The following is a 14809-nucleotide window of genomic DNA, read 5'->3' as shown; positions in this document are numbered from 1 at the left end:
TTCTCTAATCGATGTGTATGAATTTTATTGTCAGAAAACAATCCTAATGCAAAAAAATCTATGCTTGGCCACTCTAGCCTAGATTTAAATGTCACCATTTCTCCTTTGTCTTCTTAATGTCAGATTTCTGTCTCTACACTGATAGGGAACTGCTCTCGTCAGCACAAGTCCTACTCACAGAGGACACCTGGGCCACAGAGACAGCAGAGAACAAGCCACTCTAGGAATTCACTGCCCGGCTGCCCTGCGTATGAGTGATGTCCGCTCATACTCACTCGGGTCGTGAGAGCTGGTTTTCAAGCATTCTGCCAGAATATTTTGATATCTGAAGGAAGAGAGGGAAGGCCCATAATTCTTTTCCTTAGACACATTTTTCTATCCATTATTATCATGTCTCCGCTCGCACAGTTAACATTTATTTTAATAAGGAACTGCTAAATGCTCCAATTTGTCTTCATTCCATGTATTGAATACCACGTCCTAGGCTTTGCCAAGAGATGATTTTCCTATTGACAGACTTACCTGTGGAGAAGATGAACACTGTGTTGTTCCAGAGCCCGTGGCTTTTTAAGGCTGCCGTGACATTTCCCACTGCTTCATCCATAAGAGACACCATTCCTGCATAGTAGTGCCTATTCTTATCTTGGATAAAGTTGTATGGTTTCAGGTATTCCTCGGGGACCTGAAGGGGCTCGTGGACAGACTGAAGAGCAAGGTAGAGAAACAGAGGCTGGAAAGAGAGTTTGTGCAAATCAGTTAAGAGGGTATGGAAGTATTAAATACAGAGAGAGAGGTCCAGATTTATCAGTTAATAAAAGTAATATCAAGACAAGCCACAGAATGGCTTGAAAATATTTGTAAATCATTTGTCTGACAAGGGACTTGTATCCAGAATACACAAAGAACTCTTCCAACTCAATAACGAAAGACAATTAACCCAATTACAAGATGGGAAAATAATTTGAACAGACATTTCTTCAAAGAAGATATACAAATGGCCAAAAAGCTCATGAAAAGATACTCAAAAGATGCCTAGGGCTGTAGGGAGCTGGGGCGGAAGAGGAATGGTGAGTGATTGCTAATAGGCACACAGTTTCTTTTGGGGGTGATGAAAATGTTTTAAATTTAGACTGTGATGATGGTTGCACACCTCTGTGAATTTACTATTGAATTGTATACTTTAATTGGGTGAATTTTATGGCATGTGAACTAGGAGCATCAATAAAGATATTAAAAATGTAACAAAAGACACAAGACGAAAAACTAAAAAGAAAAGCTTGAGTTCTAAAATGGCCTAGAAGGCTCTGATCCAAACAAATAATAATAATACCAATAATAACAACTATATATTGAATGTTGTTTATGTGCTAGATACTATGATATTGATTTGCATATTCTGTCTCATATAATACTCAAATCCAGCCTGCTACACCCATTTCACAGATAAGTTAACTGGGTCTTAGAAAGGTTATAGGATTTGTCCACGTTCATATTAATTGCAGAGCAATCTCCTATTGGAAACTCCACCATTATGGTGCAGTACCAATAGATGCTTTAGCTTTTTGCTTTTGCTAAAAAGAAAGTTCCCACACTTTCGGAGAGAGTTCAGGGTTTTTCATAGGAGAAAACAAGTGAACACCATGCCTTGCTAGTCTTTGATCAAGGACCAAACATAATCCCAATTTAATTCCTGGAAACTAAGGAGTGTGATACGCTGATTCTATTTTACCTTTTACACCAATTTATAGCATTTAACATTAGGGGTATTCCAGGTCAGCCTCTCCTTTTTTAATGAGCCTTTCTGAAAGCACTCTCTTCATTGCGCTCCTACAGAATTCCTTAATGAGTTGAAAACCCTCAAAGAGACAACAACGGTTCAATCCAAGAATAATAATACAATTCTGTTAAAGTATTTGAGGCATTTAAATCTCATAAAGGAATGGGGGGAAAGGTTAGAAAGAGGACTGCGGGGGGGGGGGGTGGTGGCTCATATTTCATTCTTCATTATTGTTGATAATTTTTTTAAAATTCTGTATCATACACCTTGCTAGATAGAGTAAGGAATATACATAGAGAGAGCTTAAAAAGATACCCAAAAGATTATTTTTAGTTCAGATCTTTAGAACTTGGAAACACTTTTTCCCAAAAATCAAAATGATAAAAATAGCTGTTAAATATCAAAGTCATCACTTTAAAACCTATTTACGAAGGAGGTTAGGTGATGGAATGATAACTAGAACCTAGGCTTCATTTGTACATCCTGTCCACAGGAAAGCATCCCAAATTGCAACTCCAAAGGTCAGTACTACAATCTTTGACACTGCTTTAGCTCTGCCTCCACTTCCCTTCAACACACACCCTCTCTACTCCAGCCACACACAGAGCAAAACTTCTGAGCTCCCCCAGACCACAGTGCAGGGAACCCCACCCAGCACATGCCCTGCCGCCGTGCTGAGGAAGGAGCCTGGGCTGAGACGCCTTGGGGCGGTGGGGGGGGATGGATGTGCAGGGGCATTGGTGGCCCGGCGGTGAGTGTGAGGGTCTGCTGTGGGAGGAGCCATTCGGGTCTTCAGCAGTAGATCAAACCAAAAACCCCCCGCCGCCACCCCCACCCCCTCCCACCGACTAGCCACTGTCTGGATGGGGACAGGATTAAGTATCGGAAGGCTACCACAATTTGCAGCCCACATAAAGTTTTTTAAATCAGGAAATATCACATAAAACTCTCCAGTTTTTAAAAAAAATTTTCTTGAAGAATCAGAACTCCGACAACTCCATGCCCATATTCCATCGGGTAACAAATGGCTGCAGCATGAAATAGAGGCCTCACTCTCAAGTGCTCTCCAATTTCTAGAGCCTCCTTACTGTTCTACCTGAGAGGCTTCACTTATTTAGGTCAGCAGCCTGGCCCCTGTAAACACGAGTTTGTGACCCTGGTCTGGCTTCTCTGGGCAGGGGTGGAGGAGTGAGAGAAGGAGCTCACTGCTTCAGGAGAAGATGCGCTCATCCAGGTCATTAGCAGCAACGTGGCAAAGCACGCGGTGAAGGAGAGAAAGGAGAAAGAGGGCAGGTTATTCCCAGCCCACACGTGATCTCTAGAGGTGATGGCCAGGGAGGGTGGTGTGGGAGAGTTCTCAGACCATCATTAGAGAGTCTTACAAATATTCAGTATGGGGGGTCCTGGGTGCCTCAATCATTAAGCGTCTGCCTTGGTTCAGGTCATGATCTCAGGTTCCTGGGATCAAGTCCGGCATTGGGCTCCCTGCTAGCAGAAAGCCTGCTTCTCTCTCTCCCTCTGCTGCTCCCCCTGCTTGTGTGCTCACATACTCTCTCTCTCTCTCATTCTGTGTATCAAATAAATAAATAAAATCTTTAAAAAAAAAACCACAAATATTCAGTTTGGAAATCATTCTACTCACTTTGTTAAATACAGAAAAACATTACCTGAAAACCTTTCCCATAATTATTCTGTAGGGGGCTAAAGACATGACCATTACTCTTGAGGGGTCAAAGTTATAAAACTGTAGCAATTCCCCCATTTTTCCAGGGGTCAGACTCCTTTAGGTTCAAACAGAAGGAGCACAGCTGAGAAGAGGGAGTGAAAAGCACCTCTGAGGGATGAGGACTGTGACTGTCTCAGGCCAGGCAAGGGCCTCGCACTGCCGCCAACCACATCCTAGAAACTTACAAGTAAAGATAAAGGTGTTCCTCGAACAAAACAAGCTATCTTTTTTTTCCCCATGTCACCAGCAGTAATCGAGGGCCATGCAGTGTGTGGGTGGACAGACACACACATCAATACATCTCTGGCTCACCAGAAAGAGGCAGAATGATGTATAGTGCAGCCCTTTTAATAAGGTGAGGCCCAAAGCAACACAACTGAGAGTATTTCCATCCGATATTGTAAAAGGAAAGTTTCAACACTCACAAGGTAAACTTTATCGATGAAACAACTCATTTCCCACAGCGCTAGGTATAAAACATTTCAATACTATTTTTAAATGAAAAAAAAAATTAGCAGGGTATTGTTCTTTGTACTACCTGGTGGCCTAGGGGAAAGAATAATTAACTAGGGCTCTGAGGTTCTCTAACTACAATCGGGACCCTGCCTGCAACCACTTGCTGTAAGACACCCCCCCCTCCCCCCGCCAAGCCCCAGGGAACAGACATGGTCAATCTCCCCACACCTGCCTACATGGGGTCAACTCACTATTAGCCTAAAGCAAGTGGCCGCCATCCTGGGACAGACTCAGTATTACTATGCTGTCTACTGACTTGAGTTCCAGCCCAGTCATGCCTTGGCCTTTGGAAACCTGTGGGCACATTCTGACCTTACAGACATCATTCAAAACACGGTTGTCCTGGAGCTGGTTTTGATCTCCATGGACCTCCAGGTTTGTGCAGGACCCTGATCTTTCCCTTGCTTGTTCTTGGGTCCAGGTCCCTGCTGCGACCAAGCCAGTTCTAGCGGCCGACTTGACAACAACCCTAACTATAACCCTTTCAGGTTCCTTAGGAATATAAAACGGAATCCTAGATGTGAATCGTGACCAAATGTTTAAGTATTACACAAAACTATGACATTATCACCTAAACTTATTAGCATATTGATAAGACACTAAGAATTCTTTTCCCTTTCTTTTATGCCATACGACTCCTAAGTTAGCTACTCTAAATATCCTCACCGTGCTAAGAAACCTGATTCCAGTGAGGAAGAAAGCCTTACTTTCATTTCATTAGCATACTTTCCTAATTTAAAGTATAAATTTAAAAAAATATAGGATGCGTTTTTAAATTATTGCTCTATTGTTGAATTTCAAATTAAGACATGTCTTTCCAACTTGTGTCAGGAAAAAGTGTCTACCACTAGAAATTCACATTTGCTTTAAGAAGCTTCTAGTAGATTAGGTTTATGATATTCTGCAAAGTGTTGGGGGTGGACTATTTTTAAGTGGACGATATGTTATGGACATGTTGCTTTTACACTGTAGTGTTAGTACTAAGGGAATTATCCTGGAGAAAAAAAGACATTCCTTCTCAACACATGTGCAGTGGTCATTAGCAGTATCTCCCTGAATCCAGCACCAACTGTGTTTCTGTTACAAAATAGCTCCATATGTTCTTTTCCCCCTCAAGTGCTCTTTCAAATAGGCACATTTTTAAGACGGCTTGTGGATACTTCGTGTGTATTTCTTTAATGATTTCCATCTTAGACAAGTTGCCTATGTTATAGTCTATATATAGCATCTAAGAAATTAGCACAGAATTAAATTCAACATTGGGATAAAATGATGAAAAGCGCAGCTCCTGGAACTATGTGATGCATCATCTTACTGAGAACTAAAAATGTAAACGTCTGCATTTGCTGTCTTAAACAAGCATTCTGGGGCTGTTCCTCGGTACTGATTATTTCATTCATTTATGTCTACGCTTGAAACTTGACCTTGAGGATGTTAGGAATGCTGGACACTGCTTCAGAATATTTCAGACACTGTCAGAAAATGCCCGTCCTCTCATCTGGCAATCCCCATAATGCTACCAATGAGCAGCACTATATTACTAACACAAGTTCGGGTGGCTTGCGAGCTCTCGGGGACTCATTTCCCGCAGTTCCCATGCTTTCCGCACCACACCAGAGAAGGCAGCCCACCCACAAAGAACTATTTCACCCAGCTGCTTCCTCTTATCTGCTTAATGTTACGGGCACTGTGAGAGAATACTCCATTGCTGCCTAATGGGAACTCATTTTTACCGTAGGCATATTATAGTTGTTGCCTGATTAAGGTAGTGTTAGACTGTCAGCCTGTAAAAGGCAGTTGGCTTGAGCTTGTCCCCTGTGTTTGAGGGGACTCAACAGTGGCTGCACAATCAGAATCACCGGTGGGAGGGAGGGAGGGGCAGAGGGGTAATTAAATACCAATGACACCCTCCCACCAAGCACCAATAAACCACAATATTTGTTATTGGTCTTTTTTACAAGCTTTCCAGATGAGCCCAATATACTGTCAAGATTGGAACCATCAAGCTGAATCATACACCGGGGCTAATAACCTCTAGTCTTAGATATGAGCTGTGAACTCGGGATGCCTGTTGAGTGCACTGAGCTCTGGAGTCAAACAGTGTGGGTTTAAATTCTGGTTTGGACTCTCAGTAGCTCTGTGACCTTGACCAAGTTTCTTGTTTGCTTATCTATAAAAGGGTGCCTAACTCAAAGGACAGGACTAGAACCACAATTCCCTTAAGACCTTATCTTGTTCTTTGGGCTTTTAGCACTATCTATAAAACACCAAGCATACAGAAGAAAACTGAGAACCTAAGCCAATTACCTAGCAGTTATCCCAGCTCTCTGAAAAGTGGTTCAGATTGACATTTTTTTAAAGATTTTATTTAATTATTTGAGAGAGAGAGCACGTGCACACAAGCAGGGGGAGAGGCAGAGGGAGAGGGAGAAACAGACTCCCCGCGGAGCAGGGAGCCCGACACGGGGCTCGACCCCAGAACCCTGTTAAGGCAGACACTTAATCGACTGAGCCACCCAGATGCCCCAGTTTAGATCTAGATTTAAAACCTGCGTATGTCCACATATGTGAGAGAACTTTCTGATCTTCCAAGCTCCACAGGAAGCATGGCTACTCCAAGATGTCAGCATTGAGAGTGATAAAAAGCCCAAGGTGGGGCAAAACTGAGGATAGATACCAGGGAAGACCCCCAATACTGAATTAGAATAGGCAAAGGCAGAGCCAGGAAGAAACTATGTCAAAAGGGAGTCAGCTGCCAGGTACCACCTCGGAGCAGGTATATAAACCTAAATCTAAGTTGTGATCTGCCCTGAGGCCATTCAATAATTGTCAAAGAAGCAAAGTGCAGAAAACTGGGAGCACCAGATAATACTGCACATTCTGTAATTTGCTATATCAGGGTCTTATTGAAGGACTAATTTCATCAGTGTGCTAATGCAAGTCATTGAAGCCACATTTTGGGCCCAGTATCTGACAACACAAATCTGTGACCCAATTTCAAAGGTATATTCAAAGAATTTAGCTTATGAAGCTAACTCTAGGTTAACAACAACAACAAAAACATTTAAGGCAATTCACACTTTTCTATTTTTACCTTTAGATAAGTCTTAAGATTTTAGTACATGACATACACAATGGCTTCAATGTAGTAAATGTGAAAAACAGGCTCATCGGTATACCATGTTTATGGAGTGAAAGACTTAATACTGTTAAGACATTCATTCTCCCCATGGTGGTCTACAGATGCAATGAAATTTAAATCCAAGCAGGAACTTTTTGCTAGAAATTGACCAGGTGATTCTAAAATTAATATGAGAATGCAAAATATCTAGAATAGCCAAAATAACCTTGGGAGGCCAAATACAAAGAGGACTTGCCCTGAACCCAACGTTCGCCAATCTCTTAACAGAAAGTTTGCCATACTACAACCTCATCTTGTACACAAGCCTATCATTTTAAAAAAGTCAATGTACTAATTGCTTACAGCACATGCACATAAGACACCAAAATAATAAAACTACGTATCTACTAAAACACTTTCGACACAGTATTCCTCAAAGTGTCATCTGGGGACCCTTGGTGTCAGAATCACCCTTGCGGAGTTTCTTTAAAATGCTGATGTATGGGAGCGCCCGGGTGGCTCAGTCGGTTAAGCATCTGACTCTTGATCTCAGCTCATGTCTTGATCTCAGGGTCATGAATTCAAGCCCCACATTGAAAATAAATGAAAATGAAAATTAATTAATTAATAAAATAAAATGCTGATATATGGATTTCCCCCAGACCTAAGGAATCAGAATTTTAAAGAGGGGCTCCAGGAATTTCTATTTTTATCAAGCTTCCCCAGGCAGATACCGATACACTCCAAAATTTAAAAACAACTCCCCTAGAATTTATTAGATTTTTTTCCCCAAACAAGCAGCTTTTTCCTATACTCACCTGAAGAGATGCTATCTTAACACAACTTTGATATCAGTAAAAAAGCAAGACTTACCTTCTCTGGTGGATGGTTAGTTATGAGGGCTGTAGCTCTTTCGGTAAATATGTTTGTTGAATACATATTTTTATATCCTGTTGCAACTTCTTCACCATCTCGAAAATCAAGAGCACATCGTGTGACATTTAGAGCGTCAATTAATGTACAGCGCTCATGGGAATAGTAATCTTCACTACCTAGGAGATATCCTACAACAAGAATCGGAGATGAAAGTAGTCAGCATAGCATAAAACTTGCTAAACAAACTAATGTTTCAGCATTTAATTGCCTAGTGCAATTGATTACCCATGACAAGGCTAATCAAATGACAAGGCTAATCAGAGCACCACTTCTTAACATCTCTATATTTGCTAGCAGGAGCCATTAAAATGTTATTGTAAAAATTTCAAATCCATTCCTCCTCAGTCAAGTCTTCAGAACACAAGGCTCTGTCATGGAACTCTCAAAGTGGATGATTCCAAGTAAATCCATTTTTAAAAATCAGAGTTTAAATTCAGGAAAGATGATAAAATCTTAATCTTTGAAAGCTATCTAATGGCAAAAACAGCATAGGGTTAATGTGATTTCTTACAAGTTTTTACTCTGAGGTAATCACATAAATGAACACAGGATTCAAATAAGTTGATATTGACCTTTGGAGACTGGCTTCAAGGTTATCTATAGAAGCAGCTCTAGGAGGAATCATCTTTAGTCAGATGCTGACACCCACTGGCGGAAGACACAACCCTTTCCAAACAGGAGCTCTAGACAATTTAACAGAACCAAAAGATCAAACTAACGTGGGCAATCAAAGTAGATTTTTCTACCAACCACAATCTCAGTTTTGCCCCCAATGTAAATGGCATCAACTGCCTATCCCCCAATTTGAATGTAAACATGAGAGGAAATGGGTTTTCTCAACTAAAGCTGTTTCTGCAAATGTTCCATATTTTCCTAAAATATTAAAATAAGCTGTGCAGCATATTGTATGATTCCATTTATATGAAATGTCCGGAACAGGCAAATCTATAGAGACAAAAAGTTATGTTAGTGGTTGCCTAGAGCTGGTGGGGTTGGAAGAAAATGGGGAGTGACTGATGATAGAGAAGGGGTTTCTTTCTGGGGTGATGAAAATATTCTACAGTTGGATTGTAATGACAGTAGCACAACCCTGTGAATTTATTAAAAATCAATAAATTGTACACTTTAGTGGGTGGATTATATGGCGTGTGAATTATACCTCAATAGAGCTATTAAAAAGAAATAAGCTGTGCTGGACTCTGAGCCATCTCTTAACAAATAATGCTTATTAACCTTAAAATGAGGTGGATAAAATTAGCCAAGCCCTTTCTTCAGTCCTAAGCATTCTCTATTATCACAATCAAAAGCTTTATACAGTTTACATGAAAAATGAATTCATTTCTAATTAATTTCCTCCTTTTTCATGATTCAATAAATTCAAAGTCCATACAATGAGTACCTTGGTCTTAAGACCACTTTTTTTAAATTTAATTAATTTATTTGAGAGAGAGAGAGAGAAACTATCTTGAGCACGAGCAAGGGGAGGGGCAAAGGGAGAGGGAGAGAGAGAATCTCAAGCAGACTCTGCGCTGAGTGTGGAGCTGGATGCGGGGCTTGATCTCAGGACCCCGAGATCATGACGTGAGCTGAAATTGAGAGTCAGAGGCTTAACCGACTGAGCCACCCAGGTGCCCCAGACCACTTTTTACATGGCAATCTTTTCCCCTAATGTATATAACAGAAAGGGAAATCAAATGTGTTTGGGTGTTTTTTTGTTTTTAAGATTTTTATTTATTTATTGAGAGAGAGAGAGAGAATGATAGAGAGAGAGCATGAGAGGGAGGAGGGTCAGAGGGAGAAGCAGACTCGCGGGACTCGATCCTGGGACTCCAGGATCATGACCTGAGCCGAAGGCAGCTGCTTAACCAACTTAGCCACCCAGGCGCCCCTCAAATGTGTTTGTTAATTAATATATAAGAGAGAAAGAAATGTATCCATAAAAGTGATCTTAGCCCTTATATGGATGATTAGAGAGGTCAGGACACTGGGGTTCTATTTGGAATTTTTAATAACTCCTGGGTGTTAAGAGCTTGAGGAAATCACTTCAGGTTATTTCTCTGTAAATGTAAACTATTGTCTATTACTTGAGAGAATATAAGCATAGGATATACTTGATTAAAAGATGTATGGGGGCACCTGGGTGGCTCAGTCGATTAAGCATCTGCCTTTAGCTCAGGTCGTGATCTCAGGGTCCTGGAATTCAGCCCCACATCAGGCTCCCTATTCAGTGGGGAGCCTGCTTCTCCCTCTCCCTCTGTCCCTCCCCTTGCTTGTGCGTTCTCTCTCTCTCTCTCAAATAAATAGAATCTTCAAAAAAAAAAAAAAAGATGTAAGAACTATAGGGTGCCTAGGTGGCTCACTTAAAAAAAAAGTATGAACGATAAATACTAAAAGGATATTACAAATAGGAGAATTCCAGGAATAGAACTATTTATTTACATACTTGGCCAGACTGATGCCAAACAACCATGTGGCAATCACATGCAGCTTTTCTCACAACAGTGATTCACAAATTTGCACTTACATGCTGAGCCTAAAGAAGATGGCATCCTATGCTTTCTTGGGGAAAAATCATAAAATACTTTTTGAACAACTAAATCTCTGACTTTTTAAGTTTTATTGAGCTATAAGTCACATCCCATACAAGTCACCTACTTAAAGTGTAGAATTCAATGGTCTTTAAGGTATTCAGAGTTGTACAACCAGCCCCACAATCATCTGGCTGCTTTTGAACAGAACATCTAAGTCATAACAGTTATAACAGCTGCAAGGTCATTATCCCCTCCTATCTACAAGTTCAGACGAATGTGCGGTGTTTGTTCCTCTGAATCTTCAGGCATCTCAATTCTCATAAAAGGATATGATTTTCTTCTGTCCAAGTCAATTTTTAAATATGTGACTTGGGTTTTAGTAAAAAAATTAAAATACCTATAGTCCTTCCTCTTGCCAGAGCATAGGTATGGATCCATCTTTCAGCAAAGGTCTGACTGAAAATTGTCAAAGGATATACATGCTGTTTTTTCCTCTAGAATTTCCAAAATGACAAAGAGCTCTTACACCCAAGTCTGACTTGCACAGTTATTTGAGGATACAGAGGATATACCCAGGTTCATCAAGAAAGAATGCCGTGATTGCTTAGCAATGTCTGCTAGAGAAGCAGGATGGGAGCGGGGCACATACGGTCTCCTGCCTGAGGTCCTTGCATCTCAACTTTAACCCGGGATCCAACACAGCATGACAGAGATGTGTGTTTTGACTACATTGTTTGGGCCCCATATAATCACTGAAATGCCCTTTGGCATTCTGGCCCTACCTTGAATGAAAAGGAATGTCTCAAGAAACACGTATAAGAAAACCACCATTATATTACTAAAGTGCTGTTTTTGAGGATGTTGTCCACCTTACCTTCTCCCAAAGGAGAAATTTCTCAGGTCTAAGAGCCAGAAAATGCTTTACTCTTCCTGAACATCTGGTTTCCATTTATCTTATAAATAATGTGACTCTTATAGCTGTCTCCTTTTTTAAATTTTTTTTTTAATTTGGACATAAGAAATCTCAAGTTGCAGAGTTCAATGTGAAGCCCACCTACAGCCAGGCAGTTTTTTTGTAATTTGGTGCCACGCTGCAATTTCATCTTTTTCTACTCACCCTAATTTTTTATTCTATTTTTTTCAAGATTTTGTTTATTTGAAAGAGAGAGAGATAGCCCAAGCAGGGGGGAGGGGCAGAGAGAGAGGGAGAGGCAGACTCCCCACCAAGCAGGAAGCCTGAGGCAGGGCTCGATCCCAGGATCCTGAGATCATGACCTGAGCCAAAGGCAGACTTTTTTTTTTATATATATAAAGATTTTTATTTATTCATCTGACGGAGAGAGACACAGTGAGAGAGGGAACACAAGCAGCGGGATTGGGAGAGGGAGAAGCAGGCTTCCTGCGGGGCTCGATCCCAGGACCCTAGGATCATGACCTGAGCCAAAGGCAGACGCTTAACGACTGAGCCACCCAGGCGCTCTCTATTTTTAAACTTTTTATGTTCAGCGTGTGTTCCTTTTTGGATGTGGCAGGTTGTAAATAAATGAAGAGACAAATGAGAGGTAAACAGGTAGCTAAATAGCCAGAGAGAAAGCGCAGTATGAAAAGAACTCATCAGAAAGACACACAGCCACTAGTAAGATAAATAGGCTGTTAGTTAAGACATAATTTGTTAACAGGTTAAAAAAGGGTAAGTTAAAAAACTAACCTAAGTTTTCACATTTTTATAGGGCTATCAAATCCATAAAATACTTCTTATTTCTTATTATCCTTCCTATTACCATTTGTTATTTACCCTTCTATTTTATTCTTTTGACTGGTCTTCCCCAATCTAGTGATTTCAAAAACAGATCTCACAGAAGGGAGGGAAGGATGCCAATGGAAAAGAGTTTCCTCTACCATCTCCAGGAAAAAAAAAAAATCTTTGGGACAGTCCATGGAGAGAAAAAAACATTCTGAACCTTTGTGAAGGAAATACTCTTGTATTGGGTTTTGCCTGGAATTATTTTAAGAAGCAAACTGTATCGCCTTTTGGTCATAAGGTTCTCTGAGAGTACAAAGGCCCCAGCACGGCATTTAATACCCTGGCAAAGGTACGCGCCTCCTTGTGGGCAACTGCCCACCGTGAGCAGAGCACTGAGCCATGTGGACGGAGGTGGTAGTAGAAAGTTGCCCCACGGCTGTGCTGACGAATTCATTCTGTGTTCAAGTTTCCAGTCATTTCATCTGATTACACTCGGGTGTATTTTTATGCGATGGTTGCAGCTAGTCTAAGCTGTAAAAGAAACATGTGCATTTCCATTACCAAAGTAAGTATCAAATCCTCGGCGGGTTGGAAGGCATTCTTTCCGGTACATTCCCAGGTGCCATTTTCCGACCATATGGGTAGTGTAGCCTGCTTCTTTTAGAAGCTGGGGCAGCAGTTTTTCATCCAGAGGGACACAGCTGGGCTGACAGGGCCAGATTATTTGGTGTTGTAAGCCCGTGTGGATCTTAAAGAGACAAACATGAAATTATAGATTGATGGTGTTGAAACATCCCGAACAAGCAGATAAAGCGGTTGCTTAATTTATTGGATACATCTGCAGATTTGACTGTTGAACTCCCTTCCTGTACCAGCTTACGGATATTTCTGAATGGCACTTTACTCACTTATTCAAATAAGGTAATGGCCATAAACAGATTGGAAAAAATGAATAAAAGCACTCTAATAAACATTAGATATTTCAACAAATATTTTCAAGGAATTATGTTAGGAACCATTGACTTAGGATTTCACCTCCTACCTCAAAAAAAGTAACCGTAACACGAAGTGTGGATCTGTCAAGGAAAAAGTGTTCCAATTTTTGTGCACATGAGAAATTAGTGTTTGGTTTGGAAGGGGCTTCTGTAATCTTTCAAGATTTGGTGATTTTTTTAAGGGTTATTCAAAAATACAATGAAAGTAATGACTTGCTTTTCTTATTCCATTTTATGGAGACCATAATTTCAAAAGTCAGTGGCCAACTTTTTCTTAAAGGAAAAAAAAGCAGCCATCTGACCCACATGTTGGGAGTGGTTCACACAAGTATATGCCCAGGGTGCAAGGACCCCACAACAATTAGCCTTTAAGAAATGATCCCTTGTTGAGTCTTGGTGTGATATTAAAATAGAATATCTACAATTACATGAAAAGGCTGTTAAAATAACCCTTCCTTTTCCAACCACCTATCTGCGTGAGGCTAGATGTTCTACATAAACTTTTACCAAAACAATATATTACAACAGATTATAACAACCTAGCTATCTTCTATTAATAGAAAACACATACATGCTACGGTGAGCGCTGTGCATTGTGATGAATCACAGACCTGTACCCCTGAAACAAATAACACGTTATATGTTCATAAAAAAAAAAAAATTGAGGACACATACAAAAATACAAAACAGTATTACTCTTCTCATGTAATTCTCTTATTTTGGATAATATAGTTATTTTTCGTAAGTTATTTATGTTAACATGTAATGGGATTATTACTGTTGTTTTTCAATGAACAAAAGTATTTTTAGATTTCTATTTTAATTTCTGACACGGTGAATTTTGAAAGGTGTAACCCACAGAAACATAAGCTCTTTGGGGTACCTAAGACCAAAAAGTTTGAGAATTGATGTTATAATATCCAGTAGTGGGCCCTGCAATGAGGGAAATAAAGTAGGCCAGGGAGATGGTGACAGAGGTGATTCTTTGATAGGGTGGCAAAGAAATCTGAGGGGGAGCTATTTCAACAGTAATATGAATCAAGTGAGAGAGTAACAGAGCCTTGCAAAAATACAAGGCAAGAATAATCGAGGCATAAGAAATAAAAAGTGCAAAGGCCCTGGGCCCTGAACTTGCTGGATGAGTCTGAAGGCCAGGAGGGAGGCCAGTATGGCCCTGTCGCAGCTCCTGTGCTGGTGGGGGCACGCCAGCCCTGCTGGGGTCCAACCAGAGCAGAGTCCCTGGGGGCTTCCGTCCTCGGCTGCCCACCGCTCCCTTCCCGCAAACCTCACACCTCTTCTCCTTGTCCTGGCTTAGCCAGGGAGGTACTTTCCTTTGCATCAAGTGGGACTAGGGTCTCACATTCAACTCTGCACTGGACACAAGCCTTCTCTAGAAAGGGCTAGGTACTCCCGATGTCCCTGGAACAAATGGGGCTCTGGGGACACAGAAGGTTGAGAGTACC

At 40.9% G+C, this 14809-nt stretch overlaps 1 protein-coding gene across 1 annotated transcript in view; it reads right to left on the bottom strand.

Moving 5' to 3' along the window:
* ARSB (arylsulfatase B) overlaps positions 1-14809 on the bottom strand; it is a 165257-nt gene that overhangs the window by 134279 nt on the left and 16169 nt on the right. The window contains exons 2-4 of the mRNA XM_032404133.1: positions 12913-13099; positions 8014-8204; positions 523-730 (exon numbers count right to left, since the gene is read on the bottom strand). Coding sequence (XP_032260024.1) covers positions 523-730; positions 8014-8204; positions 12913-13099 — 586 coding nt within the window. The remainder of the gene's footprint in view (positions 1-522; positions 731-8013; positions 8205-12912; positions 13100-14809) is intronic.

The sequence above is a fragment of the Phoca vitulina genome, unplaced genomic scaffold (assembly GCF_004348235.1).
Source record: "Phoca vitulina isolate PV1807 unplaced genomic scaffold, GSC_HSeal_1.0 scaffold6, whole genome shotgun sequence".
In the NCBI taxonomy this organism is placed as follows: Eukaryota; Metazoa; Chordata; class Mammalia; order Carnivora; family Phocidae; genus Phoca; species Phoca vitulina.
Note: the sequence above shows the minus strand (reverse complement) of the source record. Positions and strands in the feature narration are given on the sequence as shown.